The following is a 14,792-nucleotide window of genomic DNA, read 5'->3' on the forward strand; positions in this document are numbered from 1 at the left end:
ACTCACTTTGTAGACCAGGCTGGCCTCGAACTCAGAAATCCGCCTGCCTCTGCCTCCCAAGTGCTGGGATTAAAGGCGTGCACCACCATGCCCGGCTCTTTTTCTTTCTTTTAAATTTAAGAAGATCAGTGACCTCAGATTTAAAGGGAAACATATACTCAATGAGGAGATAAATGGAAGATAACAAACAGGTCTTTGTAGTCCAGGCTAGCTTTGAACTTGCTCTGTAGCTAAGGCTGGTCTTAAACTTGTGCTTTTCCTGACTTTAAAGTGTTGGGATTACAGGCATGAGCCCACTTGCCTGGCAAATTTCTGACTATGTTGTAAAAATAATCTTGTTTTTATTTAGCTTCAGAAGAGCTTACTATTGCTGGCATGACGTTTACAACTTTTGATCTGGGTGGGCACGTGCAAGGTAAGAGTCTATTTCTCTTCGTCTCTGTTTTATCTTAACTTAGTAAGTGTAGCCACTATGGTTCAGAGCTTGGAACTGCGTGTTCTTCAAGTAAGGCAGAGAAAGGTTAAGGTCATCCGTCACTCGACACATGGAACTTCTGAGTCGCTGAAGTCCCTGAACTGCTTGTAGGTGAGGTACGAAGAAAATTTAGCTTCGAATTTCTCTTTGCTTTAGGGTACCTCACCTGTTGTCAAAATCATATCATGAATACATGATACTGGGCTCCCTACCCCCAAAGCTCCAGTAACTAACCTGTTTTATTTATTTATGTACTTTATGTGTATGGGTACCTTACATGTACACCTGCACTCCAGTACACAGCATTAGACAGTTATGAACTGTTATGTGGGTGCTGAATATTGAACTCAGAACCTTCAGAAGAGCAGCAAGTGCTCTTAACCACTGAACCATTTCTTGAACCCCACAAACCTGTTTCTCATAACACGCAGAGCTGTCATAATCCTGAATTCTCTGGCCATTCTCTTTCTCCCATTAGAGCTGACCTCTTGTTCTCCCCTCTGCATCTGCTCATGAATCCCATCTGTGAGGTGTGACGCCTCCCTAGATAGGAGTGCTCCAGCTGTCCTTATGGGACTTAGTGCTTCTGTGTGTATTTCTGCAGCAAGTGTGGGAGGGCTGTCCTGAGCCCTGAGCTGAACTTCTGTGGATGTCCTGTCCGTTTTTCTATACCCCAATAACTCTTAGCATGTGGGTCACATGGTACAGCATAGGTAGCAAATGCTCCAGACCTAAAGGCCCCCTAAAGCCTGGTGTTAGTGTGGGGTGCCAGCCCACAGTGCTGATGCTGTATGAAGGGGATATCACCTCACACGGCTTCATTCCCAGCTCCATAAAATAATAATAATAAGATATTTTTAAAACCTGATGCGACATATATTTGGAAAAGACTTTGAATGACTGTGGCTAGTGAAAGCACATTTGAGACACACATCTGTTAATCTCTGGGGTCTGAGATTAGAGAATCAGACTCTAGACCTGGGAGGATGGCTTGGTGGGTCAGAGTACTTGCCTTGCAAACCTGAAAACCTAAGATCAACCCAGCATTCACTGAGAAAGGAGAGAGCACACTCCACAGGCTATCCTCTAAACTCCACAAGTTTGCTCTCCACTCACTCGCTTGTACTCACAGACACATACTAATAATAATGATATAGATAGAGAAAATATAGTATCTAATGGAGTTTGCTTGAAATTTCATTTCTACAATATTTTCCAGCTAGCCCATAAAGCTCAAGTCATTAGTTATTTCTCATCAGAGTAATCTAAAAATTGTTTTCCCAAGGCTGGAGAGTTAGAGCACTCACTATTCTTGCAGAGGGCCCAGGTTTAGTTCCCAGCACCCACATGGCTATTGACAACTGTCCTTAGCTCCAGTCCCAAGGGATCTGGTGTCTTCTGACTTCCACAGGAACCAGGTACACACGGCACACACACACACACACACATGCAGGCAGTACACGGTACACACACATACACACATGCAGGCAGTACACGGTACACACACACACACACATGCAGGCAGTACACGGTACACACACATACACACATGCAGGCAATACACGGTACACACACACACACACATGCAGGCAATACACGGTACACACACATACACACATGCAGGCAATACACGGTACACACACACACATGCAGGCAATACACGCATACACATAAAATAATAAAATTTATTTTTCAAGAATAAAAATTGAGCTACAGTGTACTTAGATATAATAATAAATACATTTAAAAAACTATTAAAAAAAAAAGAATAAAAATTGAGCCTGTGGTGAGAGGCCAGCCTGGTCTATAGAATAAGTTCTAGAACAGCCAAGGATGTCCCTGTTCCAAAACCCTGTATCAAAAAAATTACCTTCATGATTTTTTAGATTTTAGTTAATTTTTTAATAAATCAAAGACTTATTTGTAAAAATTCTTATATAATTTTACCACTTATTAAAACTATTAAGATGGCTATATATTGCTTATTTTTACATAAAGAGTTAAATGCTAGCTGATTATTTTTACTATGAGACAGAATCTTTTTGTTGTTGTTTTGCTTTGTTTTGTTTTGTTTTGTTTTTGAGACAGGGTTTCTCTGTATAGCCCTGGCTGTCCTGGAACTCACTCTGTAGACCAGGACAGAATCTTTAACATTTTTCAAACTCCCTTTTTTTCTGAGACAATGTTTCTCTGTGTAGCCTTGGTTGTCCTGGAACTCACTTTATAGATCAGGCTGGCCTCGAACTCAGATCCGCCTGCCTCTGCCTCCTGAGTGTTGGGAGTAAATATACATAACCACGCCTGGCTCTTTCTTTCTCTTTTTAAAGATTTATTTACTTTTATACGTATGAGTGTTTAATGATTTAATGATTTTTACCCTCTTTTTTTGCAACCACAATCAGCAACTTAAGCAACAGTTTTTAAAATAAGTCATTCAAAAACAATACAATGTAGAGCTATATTAATTTGATACTTACGTACTGAGGAATGGTGGTAGGAAAATAATGAAAGTCTTTGCTTTCTGAAATTAAACCATATGTTTCTTTTCTTTTTTTTTTATAAATTTATTTCATGTGCATTAGTATTTTGGCTACATGTATATCTATGTGAGGGTATCAGATCCCCTGGAACTGGAATTACACACAGTTGTGAGCTGCTGTGTGGGTACTAGGAATTGAGTGAATCCAGGTCCCCTGGAAGAGCAGCCAGTGCTCTAAACCACTGAGCCACCTCTCCAGCCCAAGTTATGTTTCTAGAGGAGCAGAAAACTGTCTGCACCGCTAAGACCCTGCAATTCCTCACACGGTAGTCGGGAATCCAAGCCAAGACATTTGAAGCAGTGTTGCTTGGAGCTGTGTGGTGTGATGTGCCCAGTGCCATGTTCATGTGGTTGCACCAAGACTGCGGGGAAGCCAAGTGCTGCATCGATGCACGTGAGCCAGCAGTGCCGGAGACACACCAGAATCAAGGTGCTCCAGTTTTTTAGTTCGGTTTTTGTTCTTGAACATTTAGAACCCTTTGACTGTTTTCAGATTTTTCTTGTCCTACGGTTTAAGAACCTGATGAAATGGCTGGAGAGGGGGCACCGTGGTGAAGAGCACTGACTGCACTGACCGACCGGCTTTAATTCCCAGCACTTAAAGTGATGCCTCCCAACCTTCTGTAACTCCAGTCCCAGGGGATCTGATGCCCTCTGCTGGCCTCTGTGGGACTGCGTGCATGTGGTCAGACACACATACATACCAGCAAAACTCATACATATAAAATAAAAGCATTTAAAAAGCTGGAGTAAAATGTATGTGTACTAGGGATTCCCCAGGAAAGGGATAGAAAACAAAAAGTGAAATATCGGATCCCAGTTTTTCCAGTCTGATGAAAATGGAAGCTTAGGGCTTAGTGGTTGAGAACACTTGTTGTTCTTGCAGAGGACCTAGGTTCAAGTCCTAGCAACCACATGGTGGTTCATAGCCACCCATAGCTCCAGGTTTAGGAAATCCAATTCCTTTTGTTCTTCTTGGCTACCAGGCACATAATGCGGTACATAGACATATATGCAGGCAAATACTTGTGCATATGAAGTACAATAAATCCAAGAAAACTGTCACCTCTCAGGTGCAGAGAGCTCGATGAACACCAAGCACAATAAGATGCAAACAGCACTAAAGCCCCAGAAATGAAAGTGCTCGGCCATTAACTAAGCGGAGACCACCTAGAGGAGGAAAGCAGAAAGACATGGGGCCCACAGACACCGCAGCTAAGAGAGAGGGGCAGCACGTCAGGCCGGCAAGGTGGCTCAGTAGACGTGGGTGCTTGCTGCCAAGTTCATTTCTAAAGACCCTGAGAGTATAAGGCGAGAACAGACTCCCAAAATTTGTTTTCTGACTTCCACACATGTACTGTGGTGTGACTGCTTCCCCACACACTCTCACACACAAAATAAATAATAAATCAAAACAGAGAGGCAGCACATTTGTCATGAGAAACAAGGTAAGCTTGAAGACAGTGGAGAAATGTTCCTCTAATACTGAAAGAAAAATGCTTTTTGTTTAAATTTACTTACTTGAGCATTTTGCATACATGCTCGTCTGTGTACCACATGTGTGCCTGGTGTCCTCGGGGTCAGCAGAGGGCATCAGATTCCCTGGCACTGGAGTTAGAGATGGATGTGAAAACCTTGGTGCTGGGAACAGAACCTTGGTCCTCTGGAGGGAGAAGCAGCCAACTTAAGCCCTGAGCTACGGCCCCAGCCCCCATCTGAATGCTCTCAGAGTTGAGGGGAATGGCCTTACAAGGCTATGTGTTGACCATTAATTAAATTTGCTTTCTGTTTTGAATACAACAGTTTGTAACTTGCCAAGCCTGTACTTGGCACTAACACTAATCTGTTGTTGATTTCATACTTATCACTTAAACCTCAGAAATGAGAAATGTCAAAAAAATTAATACTGCACTTGTGTGTGTGTGCGCGCACGCATACACACACACACACACACACACACACACACTGTTTTTACTGCTTAAATTGGTTGATGAGAGTTCATAGTGGTTTTCTAGTGAACTTAATGAGAGTCACTGAGTCAGTGAATGTACACATGTGTGTGCAGGCACCTGTGGAAGCAGAAGAGGGTGTTTGCAGGTAGTTGCGATCCACCTGATGTGGGTTTTGGGAACCAAGCTAAGGTCCTCTGGGAGAACAGGAAGCACTCTTGAGCACCGAGCCCTTTCTCCTGCTCCTAATTCTATTTCTTTTTTTTGTTTTTTTTTCCAAGACAGGGTTTCTCTGTATAGCCCTGGCTGTCCTGGAACTCACTTTGTAGACCAGGCTGGCCTCGAANCTGCCTCTGCCTCCCGAGTGTTGGGGTTAAAGGCGTGCACCGCCACGCCCAGCTCCTAATTCTATTTCTTAATGGGGAAGAGTAAAGGATTTCATTGCCCCAAATCACGGAGAGTCTGAAATTCGTTTTGGTATTCTGGGGAAGATTTAGTACTAAAGTCTTTGGCAAAAAAGGCAGTTGGCTGTACAGTAAAATGGCAGCCAAAGGGGAACACTAGTACTCTTGAGGCCTTGTTGGTCTCTTCCATCAAACCATCCGCTAGATTTGACCAGCACATAAATCCTAACTCCTGATTGTTTTTGTTAGCCCGAAGAGTATGGAAAAACTACCTTCCTGCTATCAATGGCATTGTATTTCTTGTGGATTGTGCAGACCATGAAAGGCTGTTAGAATCAAAGGAAGAACTTGATGTAAGTTGAATAATTACACTAAGCACAATGCAGTCCTCTCTACACCCAGTGTCCCTCTGGGCAGCCTGATGATAGTTGCAGATGGAGCTGTTGGGGAGCAGCCCTCAGCTTTGCCTGAGGAAGCGCCTGATTGCCTGGGTCAGGGATGGTTTGAGCTGGTGCTGACTGTTAGAGTGCAGTGGCTGTGGCTAGTGAGGAAGTGCTGACAGGAGCACCTCTGAAGACTGAGCTCACCCTCTCCAGAGTGTGCCCTGCATGTGTGTGCATGCCTGTCGAGTCCTGCCGCCATCGCAGGATTCCAGCCCTTCAGCAGCATGGTCACTCCCTCTGCACACGCCCACCCCCCACCCCAGGTCAGATATTTTGTAAAGAGGCACAGGAGTTTCCAGCAAGGCAGAGCTAAGTCTGGGTTCACAGAGTAAGGAGATCCTGGTCTGACTGCAGGTCAGCCGCCTGTTCCTTTATTCAGAGACGCTCTGTGGTCTGGAATAGGGTCTGTTAGCTGCCGCCTCCTCCTTGTGTGCAGACCTCTCTACATACAGTACTGCTTCCCTCAGTACTCAGGCCAGGGTCTAAATAGTTGCTGCTGCTCCTTCTCCATCTTCTGAGAAGCTAATTGCCCAAGATTGGAATCTAGTCGCAGCACCAGAAGTGGAGCTGGGCTGTCCCACCTCCAAGGTGTCCATGCTCCCTTAGTGATTTACATAGTGAGCATCTCCAGAGAGCTTTAGAGGGATAGGAGAATCTAGCACATGGTTTTTAGTGCTCACTCAAGATGCCAGGAGAGTGTGAGTAAGCAGGCCAGGGTCTCGTGATACAGTGAAGACTGAGTCCTTGGCTATTTGGTATCTTTTCAAAATAGGCTTTTTAGATGGCTTTAAATCAGCTTGTCTTTCCTGTTATTTGCTTTGTTTCAGTCACTAATGACAGATGAAACCATTGCCAATGTGCCTATTCTAATTCTTGGAAACAAGATCGACAGACCTGAAGCCATCAGTGAAGAGAGGTTACGAGAGATGTTTGGTTTATATGGTCAGACAACAGGAAAGGTAAAACCTTTTGTTTTTATTTTATTTGTTTTTTGAAACAAGGTCTCACCATGTAGCTCTAGTTGTCCTGGAACTCACTATGTAGAACAGACTGAACTCAAACTCAGAGAGATCTGCCAGCCTCTGCCTCCCAAGTGCAGGGATAAGAGATATGGGCCTCCATGCCCAGCTTAAGAAAGGTAAACTTTAAAAAGTGATTTGTTTGGGGGTGGGGGGGTTGGTTTTTTGTTTTGTTTTGATTTTTTTTTTTTGGTGGGGGGGTTCTTCGAGACAGGGTTTCTCTGTGTAGTCCTGTCTGTCCTGGAACTCACTTTGTAGACCAGGCTGGCCTAGAACTAGAAGTCCGCCTGCCTCTGCCTCCCAAGTGCTGGGATTAAAGGCATGTGCCACCACGCCCGGCTTTGTTTTATTTTTTTATTTTTTATTTTTTAAAATTTTTTTTAAAGATTTATTTACACTGTAGTTGTCTTCAGATGTACCAGAAGAGGGCGTCAGATCTCATTACAGATGGTTGTGAGCCACCATTTGGTTGCTGGGACTTGAACTCAGGACCTTTGGAAAAGCAGTCAGTGCTTTTCCCCACTGAGCCATCTCGACAGCCCCTTGTTTTATTTTTTAAAAAATATTTATTTATTTTATGTATGTGAGTACACTGTAGCTGTACAGATGGTTGTGAGCCTTCATGTGGTTGTTGGAAATTGAATTTTTTAGGACTTCTGCTGGCTCCAGTCAACCCTGCTCGCTCAGGCCCAAAGATGCATTTATTATTATATATAAGTACACTGTAGCTGACTTCTGACGCACCACAAGAGGGTGTCAGGTCTCATTATGGGTAGTTGTAAGCCACCATGTGGTTGCTGGGATTTGAACTCAGGACCTTAGGAAAAGCAGTCAGTGCTCTTACCTGCTGAGCCATCTCACCAGCACCCGTTTTTGTTTCTTTGTTTGTTTTAAACAGGAGCTCATGATATATTCCTGGCTAGTCTTGAACTCTCTTGACTGATTTTACCTCACAAAGACTGAAATCATAGACGTATACCAGTGTGCCTACCTTTGACCTGTTTAATTCTGTAGTAGCACCCTGTGGGTGCTGGGAATTGAACCCAGCTCCTCTGCAAGAACAAGTGCTCTTAACTAATATGCATGTCTCCTGTCCCCTCCCTCTTAAGTTTTTTGTTTGTTTGTTTGTTTTGTTTTGTTTTGTTTTGTTTTTCAAGACAGGGTTTCTCTGTATAGCTCTGACTGTCCTGGAACTCACTCTGTAGACCAGGCTGGCCTCGAACTCAGAAATCCGCCTGCCTCTGCCTCCTGAGTGCTGGGATTAAAGGTGTGCGCCACCACGCCCGGCCCCTCTTAAGTTTTAACTTTATGTTATGGGTGTTTTGCCTGCATGTTGTCCGTGTACTGCGTATACACCTGGTGCACAAGGAGGCCAGAAGAGGGCACCTCCTGGAACTGGAGTTCAGACTGTTGTGAACTCCACATGGGTGCTGGGAACTAAGCCTAAATCCTCTAGAAGAAAAGCGTAATTGCTCTTAAGCACTGGCCATCTCTTTGCCCCCAGCCAGGGATGGGGGTACTAGTACAGGAAAGCTGCAGAAAGCCACAGGACATGGCAGTGCATGTCTGTGATTCTCAGCCTTGGCACCCAGAGGAGGAAGAGGAAGAAGAGGAGGAGGAGGAGGAAGAAGGTCACAAGTGTAAGGCTGCCCTGGGTGCTACATAGTTGTTCTATACAAAACAAATTAAAGAAGTATTTCCAGATAAACCATGGGACAAATGTCATAGTTTATAAACAGACCCTCCTTAGTGTGTACATGCTCCTTCAGGGCAAAGGAAAACTGCAGCAGAGGAAGGGACTTAACTCTAGGTAGGACTTCTGTCCATGCTGGGAAGCAGGCGCTCTACCGCTGTGGACATTTTAGCCCTCTGTGTCTTCCTTGTCATAAATCTGGTCTCATTATAGTTAAGCTGGCCTTGAACTTTGATCCCCAGTGTGCTGGGATTACGTGGGTGTGCCACCACCTTGCAGAATGTTCTCCTTAACGCCAGGAAGGAAAGTTTGGGGTTTTTGAGATTGGGTCTTACTTCTAGCCTAGGCTAGCCTAAAGCTTGAGATCCTCCCACCTCAGGCTCCCAAGTGCAAGAAATACAGGCGTGTCCCAGCACTTGGGGGTGGAGACTCAAATCAGATTATTTTGATTCCTTTGCACCTCCCAAGCTCACATCTTTGCTACTCACTGGCCACATTGTCATAGTAGAGTAAGGAAGACGTCACGTTAAGGGATGCCAAGCAACCGTGGCTTTATTATTGACACCCTTTGTTCCAAAGGAGAATCTGCAGTCTGCTGAGAGTAGAACTTTTATTCCAGGAGACCTCAACATAACAGCAATCTTCTCTTCCAGGGCAGCGTGTCACTGAAGGAGCTGAACGCCCGGCCTCTGGAAGTGTTCATGTGCAGTGTGCTAAAAAGGCAGGGCTATGGGGAAGGCTTCCGTTGGATGGCGCAGTACATCGATTAGCAGCAGCCGGCCCACACACTTCCAGCCCTCAGAGATCCATCCCCCAACATGCATAACTTGAATTCAATAGACTTTTGTTGGTTTCAGAATAGGTGTTTTTAGATTATTAATACATCTACCTGAGTGGGAATTGCAAACTGATTCAAGTTTGAATATCACAATGTTAGCTTTCTAATTCCACACAGATAGTTTTTACAGTTTCTAACCCTACATCAACCCATCACCGTTTATAAAGATCAGCTTCCCATCGGAGCATTTGAAGCACTTTTTAACGATGTGAAACTACAAATATAAACCATATTTAAAAGCTCATCATGTGAAACTTTTATGTACTTTTTGGAAATAGTTTTTCAAGTTTAGATTGTCTGCCTATCTTGTGTACAGTTAAAATCTGCTTATCAGTGATTGCATGATGCCTTACGGTTTCCAAGACTACTTTTTCTTATGCAAACGTCATGCAATAAAACAAACTCCAACGTTTGACTCTGTGTTGGGCAGCTGTTTCATTTGAATGTGTCTTGTGGCTAGTCCGAAAATCGAGGATTAAATGTTGCACATATGAGCGGGTGATTGATGGGCAAGAGAATTCCTTCAGAGCATCTAGAATGGTGCAGAAGCCCCCAGAGGCCTTCTGCTTACCAAGAGGCAGCAGTTGAATGCTGACTCAAAGTTCTGAAGCCACCATTTTCTTTACCAATCATGCAACCTGCTATTACTACCATAGCTGGACGCTTTCTGTGGCCTGTCCTCTGTAGGTCCAGCCTTTTGTTTTTGTTTTTGTTTTTGTTTTTCGAGACAGGGTTTCTCTGTATAGCCCTGGGCTGTCCTGGAACTCACTCTGTAGACCAGGCTGGCCTCGAACTCAGAAATCCGCCTGCCTCTCCTCTGCCTCCCAAGTGCTGGGATTAAAGGCGTGCGCCACCACTGCCCGGCTAGGTCCAGCCTTTTGTAAAAAAAAAAAAAAAAAAAAAAATGGCAGCTGTAGCTGTGCAGACTGTTGTCTGACGCTGACTTAGTAACTCTGAATTTAGTGATACTTTGTCAAAAGGAGGGACAAGTGACCAGACTGCCCACATTAAGTCACTCCCAGGGCTCCTTCAATGGGGTGGGACTTCCAAGGGAGTTGCCCAGCTTAGAGTCCTGCGTGTCAGGAGGAGAGCAGCAGCTTGCGGTCGGTNGGTTTGCTCCTCTCCGTGGCTCCTCCTCTGCACCGGGTTGTGCCTCATTGCCTGAGGGGAAAAGCAAGATTGTTTCCATCTTTAATCTCACGTGCTCTGCTTGCTCCGCACAAGCTGTGGACTCCACACGTGATCCCACTGTGTGAGCGGTAAGGCATCACTGCCGTGCTCACAAATACAGGTGTGGTTAGGTGCTTACAACACTATAATTCCCTAAAAAGCGCTCTATGCCCAAGACTGTTCCCATTATTAACAAAAATGGAGGATTGGTGCCCAACTTCCAAAGAAGGTCTGAATATGTAGCCTATGTTCATGCTGAGGTGGGTAGGATTCCTGTCCATCTCAAATAGCAGCCTGAACAATAAGAATGGGGATCAGTTGCTCTGCCTTAGGCTCTCTCTGGTCTTGCTTACTTTTTTCTGACTGTAAATCCATATTATTTTCTCCAGATTAAGAAGCAAACATAAGGGCACACAGCCTGTGTCTGTGTGTCAGTATGTGCACTTGAGTAAAGGCAGCTGTCATGGCCAGAGGCATTGGATTCCCCTTGACTGTAGTTGTGGGTAGTTATGAACTGCCAGATAAGGGTCCTGGGAATTGAACTCAGGTCCTCTTGAGTGAGCAGTATGGTTTTTTGTTTGTTTGTTTTTTGTTTTTTTGAGACAGGGTTTCTCTGTGTAGTCCTGGCTGTCCTGGAACTCACTCTGTAGACCAGGCTGACCTCAAACTCAGAAATCCGCCTGCCACTGCCTCCCGAGTGCTGGGACTAAAGGCGTGCGCCACCACCACCCGGCATGCAGTAAGTATTCTTAACTGCTGAGCCATCTCTCCTGTTTAAGCCAGTAATGTGTATAATTAGAAAACTCAAAACCTACTAATTCCCTAAAATGAGAGTACAAAAGCCATCCCCAGGTTGGACCAAGGGATCGATGCCCCAAGCCCAGATAGGACAGATTGTCCCTTCTGTCCAACACCAAGGAGACCGGACAATTTTCACTAGGACCTTTTAAAAAAGGATTAAAGACAGCTGCTGAAAAGAGATACTGAGAAGGTTCCACTGATTCCATGACAGACTTCAAATTGGCAGTACACAAGACTAGGCCTAAAAACTGGGCAAGCCCAGGCAAACCCAGGCTTGTCAATTACTAATAGAAAAAACCCAGGCCCAGCCTTCATGCCCAGGTAATGGAATGGCCCAGCCACCTGGCCTGAAGCAAGGCTAGTGGGTCAGCAGCAGTTTCCAGACCTCCTCAGCTGCTTCCTCAGCAACAGTTTCCAGACCTCCCCAGCAAGTTTCCAGCCTCTATACCCCAGTAATGGAAGAAGGTCCACAGAGATGGGCCCAACAGACTAACATAGAGGTCACTTACCCCAGAATTCTGTAATGTGCTTTAAATCAGGCCTGCAAGCTTACTTGGTTGTCTCTATTTTGGTAATGGGAGACCCCAGCATGCTGGAATTCTGCAGAATAAAACACTCTACATTTATATGAATTTGAGTCCAAGGTACCAATCTTCAGTGAATCATGGACCTTACAATACTAAAGAAACAAACACACAACAACAACAAACTTCAAAAAAATTTGAGGGATTTGAGGATGTGACCAGCTGTAAAAAATAGTTCAAAAAATCTACAACAACCAAGACTTGACAAAGGACAAAAGACCTTTAAAGTCCTAATGACAGCCCTGGTGTCCACCCCAGCCCTGGCTCTCTCTGACATCATCAGACCCTTCTACCTATATGTGGTGTCGGGTACTCTGGGGCTGCGATGGTGGCTCAGAATGGGACTGCTGGGCACATTCAGCTCAGTGAGCCAAGCTTGTAACACTAACTCAGGTGCTCCACTGGGGAAAAAGGCAAGTCCTCCACTGTACATACTGATACCCACTATGCCTTTACCACAGCCCATGGACATGGGGACATGCACCAAGAAAGAAGAGTCCTCACCTCCACCAAGAAGATCAAAAACAAAAAAGGAGATCTTGGCGCTGTTAGAAGCCACCTGGCTACCACAGAAGTATCCATTGTCTATTGCAAGGGACTCCAAAGGAAAGATGCTCCCAAAGCATGAGGTCACAAGACTTGGCCCCCTGGGAGGCATCCCTAGAACCAGTGGGTCCCCTCTAGATTTTGGTAACATTGCCTGAACATAACCTGCTTCAATGCCCAGACTCTGTATCAGAGGAGCCTGACTGGGCCAAGAGAGGGGGCCATGCAACATGAAAGGGTCTGGTGGATGTTTCAAGGCAAAAGGGCCTGTATTTTAAACAGCTCACTCTCTTAAATTTATTTATTATTATACATACTGTAGCTGACTTCAGACGCACCAGAAGAGGGTGTCAGATCTCATTACAGATGGTTGTGAGCCACCATGTGGTTGCTGGGATTTGAACTCAGGACCTTCGGAAGAGCAGTCAGTACTCTTACCCACTGAGCCATCTCACCAGCCCTTAATATCTCTTAAGGTAACCTGATAATGGAAGGCCACCAAGCCATTTATCTAGGGGGATCTGAAAACTACAGAGCTCAGCCCTGTACATTATAGTCCTGAGCCAGATAGTTCTCTAGATGGGGAAATGCTTCCTGGTGTAAAGTAGCTTGCTCTTAAACCTCCTTTCCCACGCTGACACTGAGATCAAAGAGCAGAGACAATGACAGAGGATGCTCCTAGTCTACCTGGAAATGAAGCTGCTGCATCTGGCACAACCTCCAGCCAGAGGCATGCACACATTACACTTTACATACAGGCAGGTAAGACACTTGAACACATGAAATCCTAAGAAGGGGCCGAGGATAGACTGGGCATGCTGCACAGGAGTAGAGTACTTGTCTAGCATACACAAGCTATGGGTTCAAATCCAGCACAAAAAAAAGAGATTTATTTATTTATTATGTAGCTATCTTTAGGCACACCAGAAGAGGGCATCAGATTTCATTACGAATGGTTGTGAGCTACCATCTGGTTGCTGGAATTTGAACTCAGGACCTCTGAAAGAGCAGTCAGTGCTCTTAACTGCTGAGCCATCTATCCAGCCCGTATTTTTTTTTAAAAAAGATTTATTTATTTATTATATAAGTACACTGTAGCTGTCTTCAGACACACCAGAAGAGGGCATCAGATCCCATTACAGATGGTTGTGATCCACCATGTGGTTGCTGGGATTTGAACTCAGGACCTTTAGAAGAGCAGTTGGTGCTCTTAACCGCTGAGCCATCTCTCCATCCCCGCAGCCCGTATTCTAAGTATTGTTTGTATTGGTTTTTTTTAAATATATGTAAAGATTTGGTGGTGGTTCAAAAATTCAAGAAAGCAGGACAAAAATAGAGCTTAAGACATATAATGCTCTTAATATAAAATAAATAGGAAATAAATGGTTACTTATATTAATATAAAACAGGTTCTAAATCCATGTATTTGGATGTAGTAGCTCATACCTGTATTCCTAGCTTCTGAGTAGCTGGGGCACAAACTGTTGAGCATTCGAGGCCCGTCTGATATACAAGACAAGACTCTGTCTCATTGATAAATCCCTGCCGCCACAAAGCAAAAATAAACGTGGTGGTATATCCTTATACTAGGTAGGAGAATCACAAGTTCAAGGCCAGAGTGGATTACAGAGTCAGACCATCTCTTAAAAAAGGTTGTACACCACGAGTTAAGAAAAATAGTTGTGTTGGAGGGGGTGGTCTTGTGTATCTTCAGACGCTAACTTTTGTGCCCAGACATCTGGTTACAGTATGGAGGATACATGGTCAAGCATTTCCAGTCTCAATGTTATATAAACATTGTTTTTCCATCATCTCTGATTGGTTAGTGAAAGAAACGGTCAGCCTATGGCTGGGCAGGAGAAGACAGTGAAGGCGGGAGGTCAGATCCCTGGTAGAGAGGAACAGAACGAGAGGAAGGTTGTGGAGACACGACATGGAGACACCAGGAGGTTTTGCCATGAGAACACACACGGAGCAGAGTAAGCCAAGGTGATTCAGACTTCGAGGGACTCCGGGCACACGGCTGGGGAAGGAAATAGATAGCAATAATGTTAGAAGAGCTGCTCAGGTACTGCCCCTAAATCTTATTAAACAAATCAAAAGTTCTCGTCGCAAATATCTGGGAGCTAGACAGGTTAGAAAAAAAAAAAAGTTACTTTTAAATCTCATCCCACAGTTTTGTTCCAATCAGCAGCCGAGTTATTAAGATACGTGTTGGTCTCATCCCTGCCGCTGTTCCTCTGATTTCCAACCTACAGCATTCTGTCTGTATGTAGCCCTGGCTAGCCCGGAATTCCATGGTGGCTTTAATCTCCCAGAGGCCGGCCAGCC

General features: G+C 44.7%; 1 protein-coding gene across 1 annotated transcript in view; it reads left to right on the top strand.

Moving 5' to 3' along the window:
• The window catches only part of Sar1b (secretion associated Ras related GTPase 1B), a 29,878-nt gene extending 20,103 nt beyond the window's left edge, over positions 1 to 9,775 (top strand). Inside the window, exons 4-7 of the mRNA XM_021212800.2 lie at positions 350 to 415; positions 5,617 to 5,720; positions 6,638 to 6,769; positions 9,176 to 9,775. Of these exons, the coding sequence (XP_021068459.1) occupies positions 350 to 415; positions 5,617 to 5,720; positions 6,638 to 6,769; positions 9,176 to 9,292 (419 nt within the window). The 3' untranslated portion in view covers positions 9,293 to 9,775. The remainder of the gene's footprint in view (positions 1 to 349; positions 416 to 5,616; positions 5,721 to 6,637; positions 6,770 to 9,175) is intronic.
• The last annotated feature ends 5,017 nt before the right edge of the window (positions 9,776 to 14,792 follow it).

Source organism: Mus pahari, chromosome 14 (assembly GCF_900095145.1).
Source record: "Mus pahari chromosome 14, PAHARI_EIJ_v1.1, whole genome shotgun sequence".
NCBI classification, from domain to species: domain Eukaryota; kingdom Metazoa; phylum Chordata; class Mammalia; order Rodentia; family Muridae; genus Mus; species Mus pahari.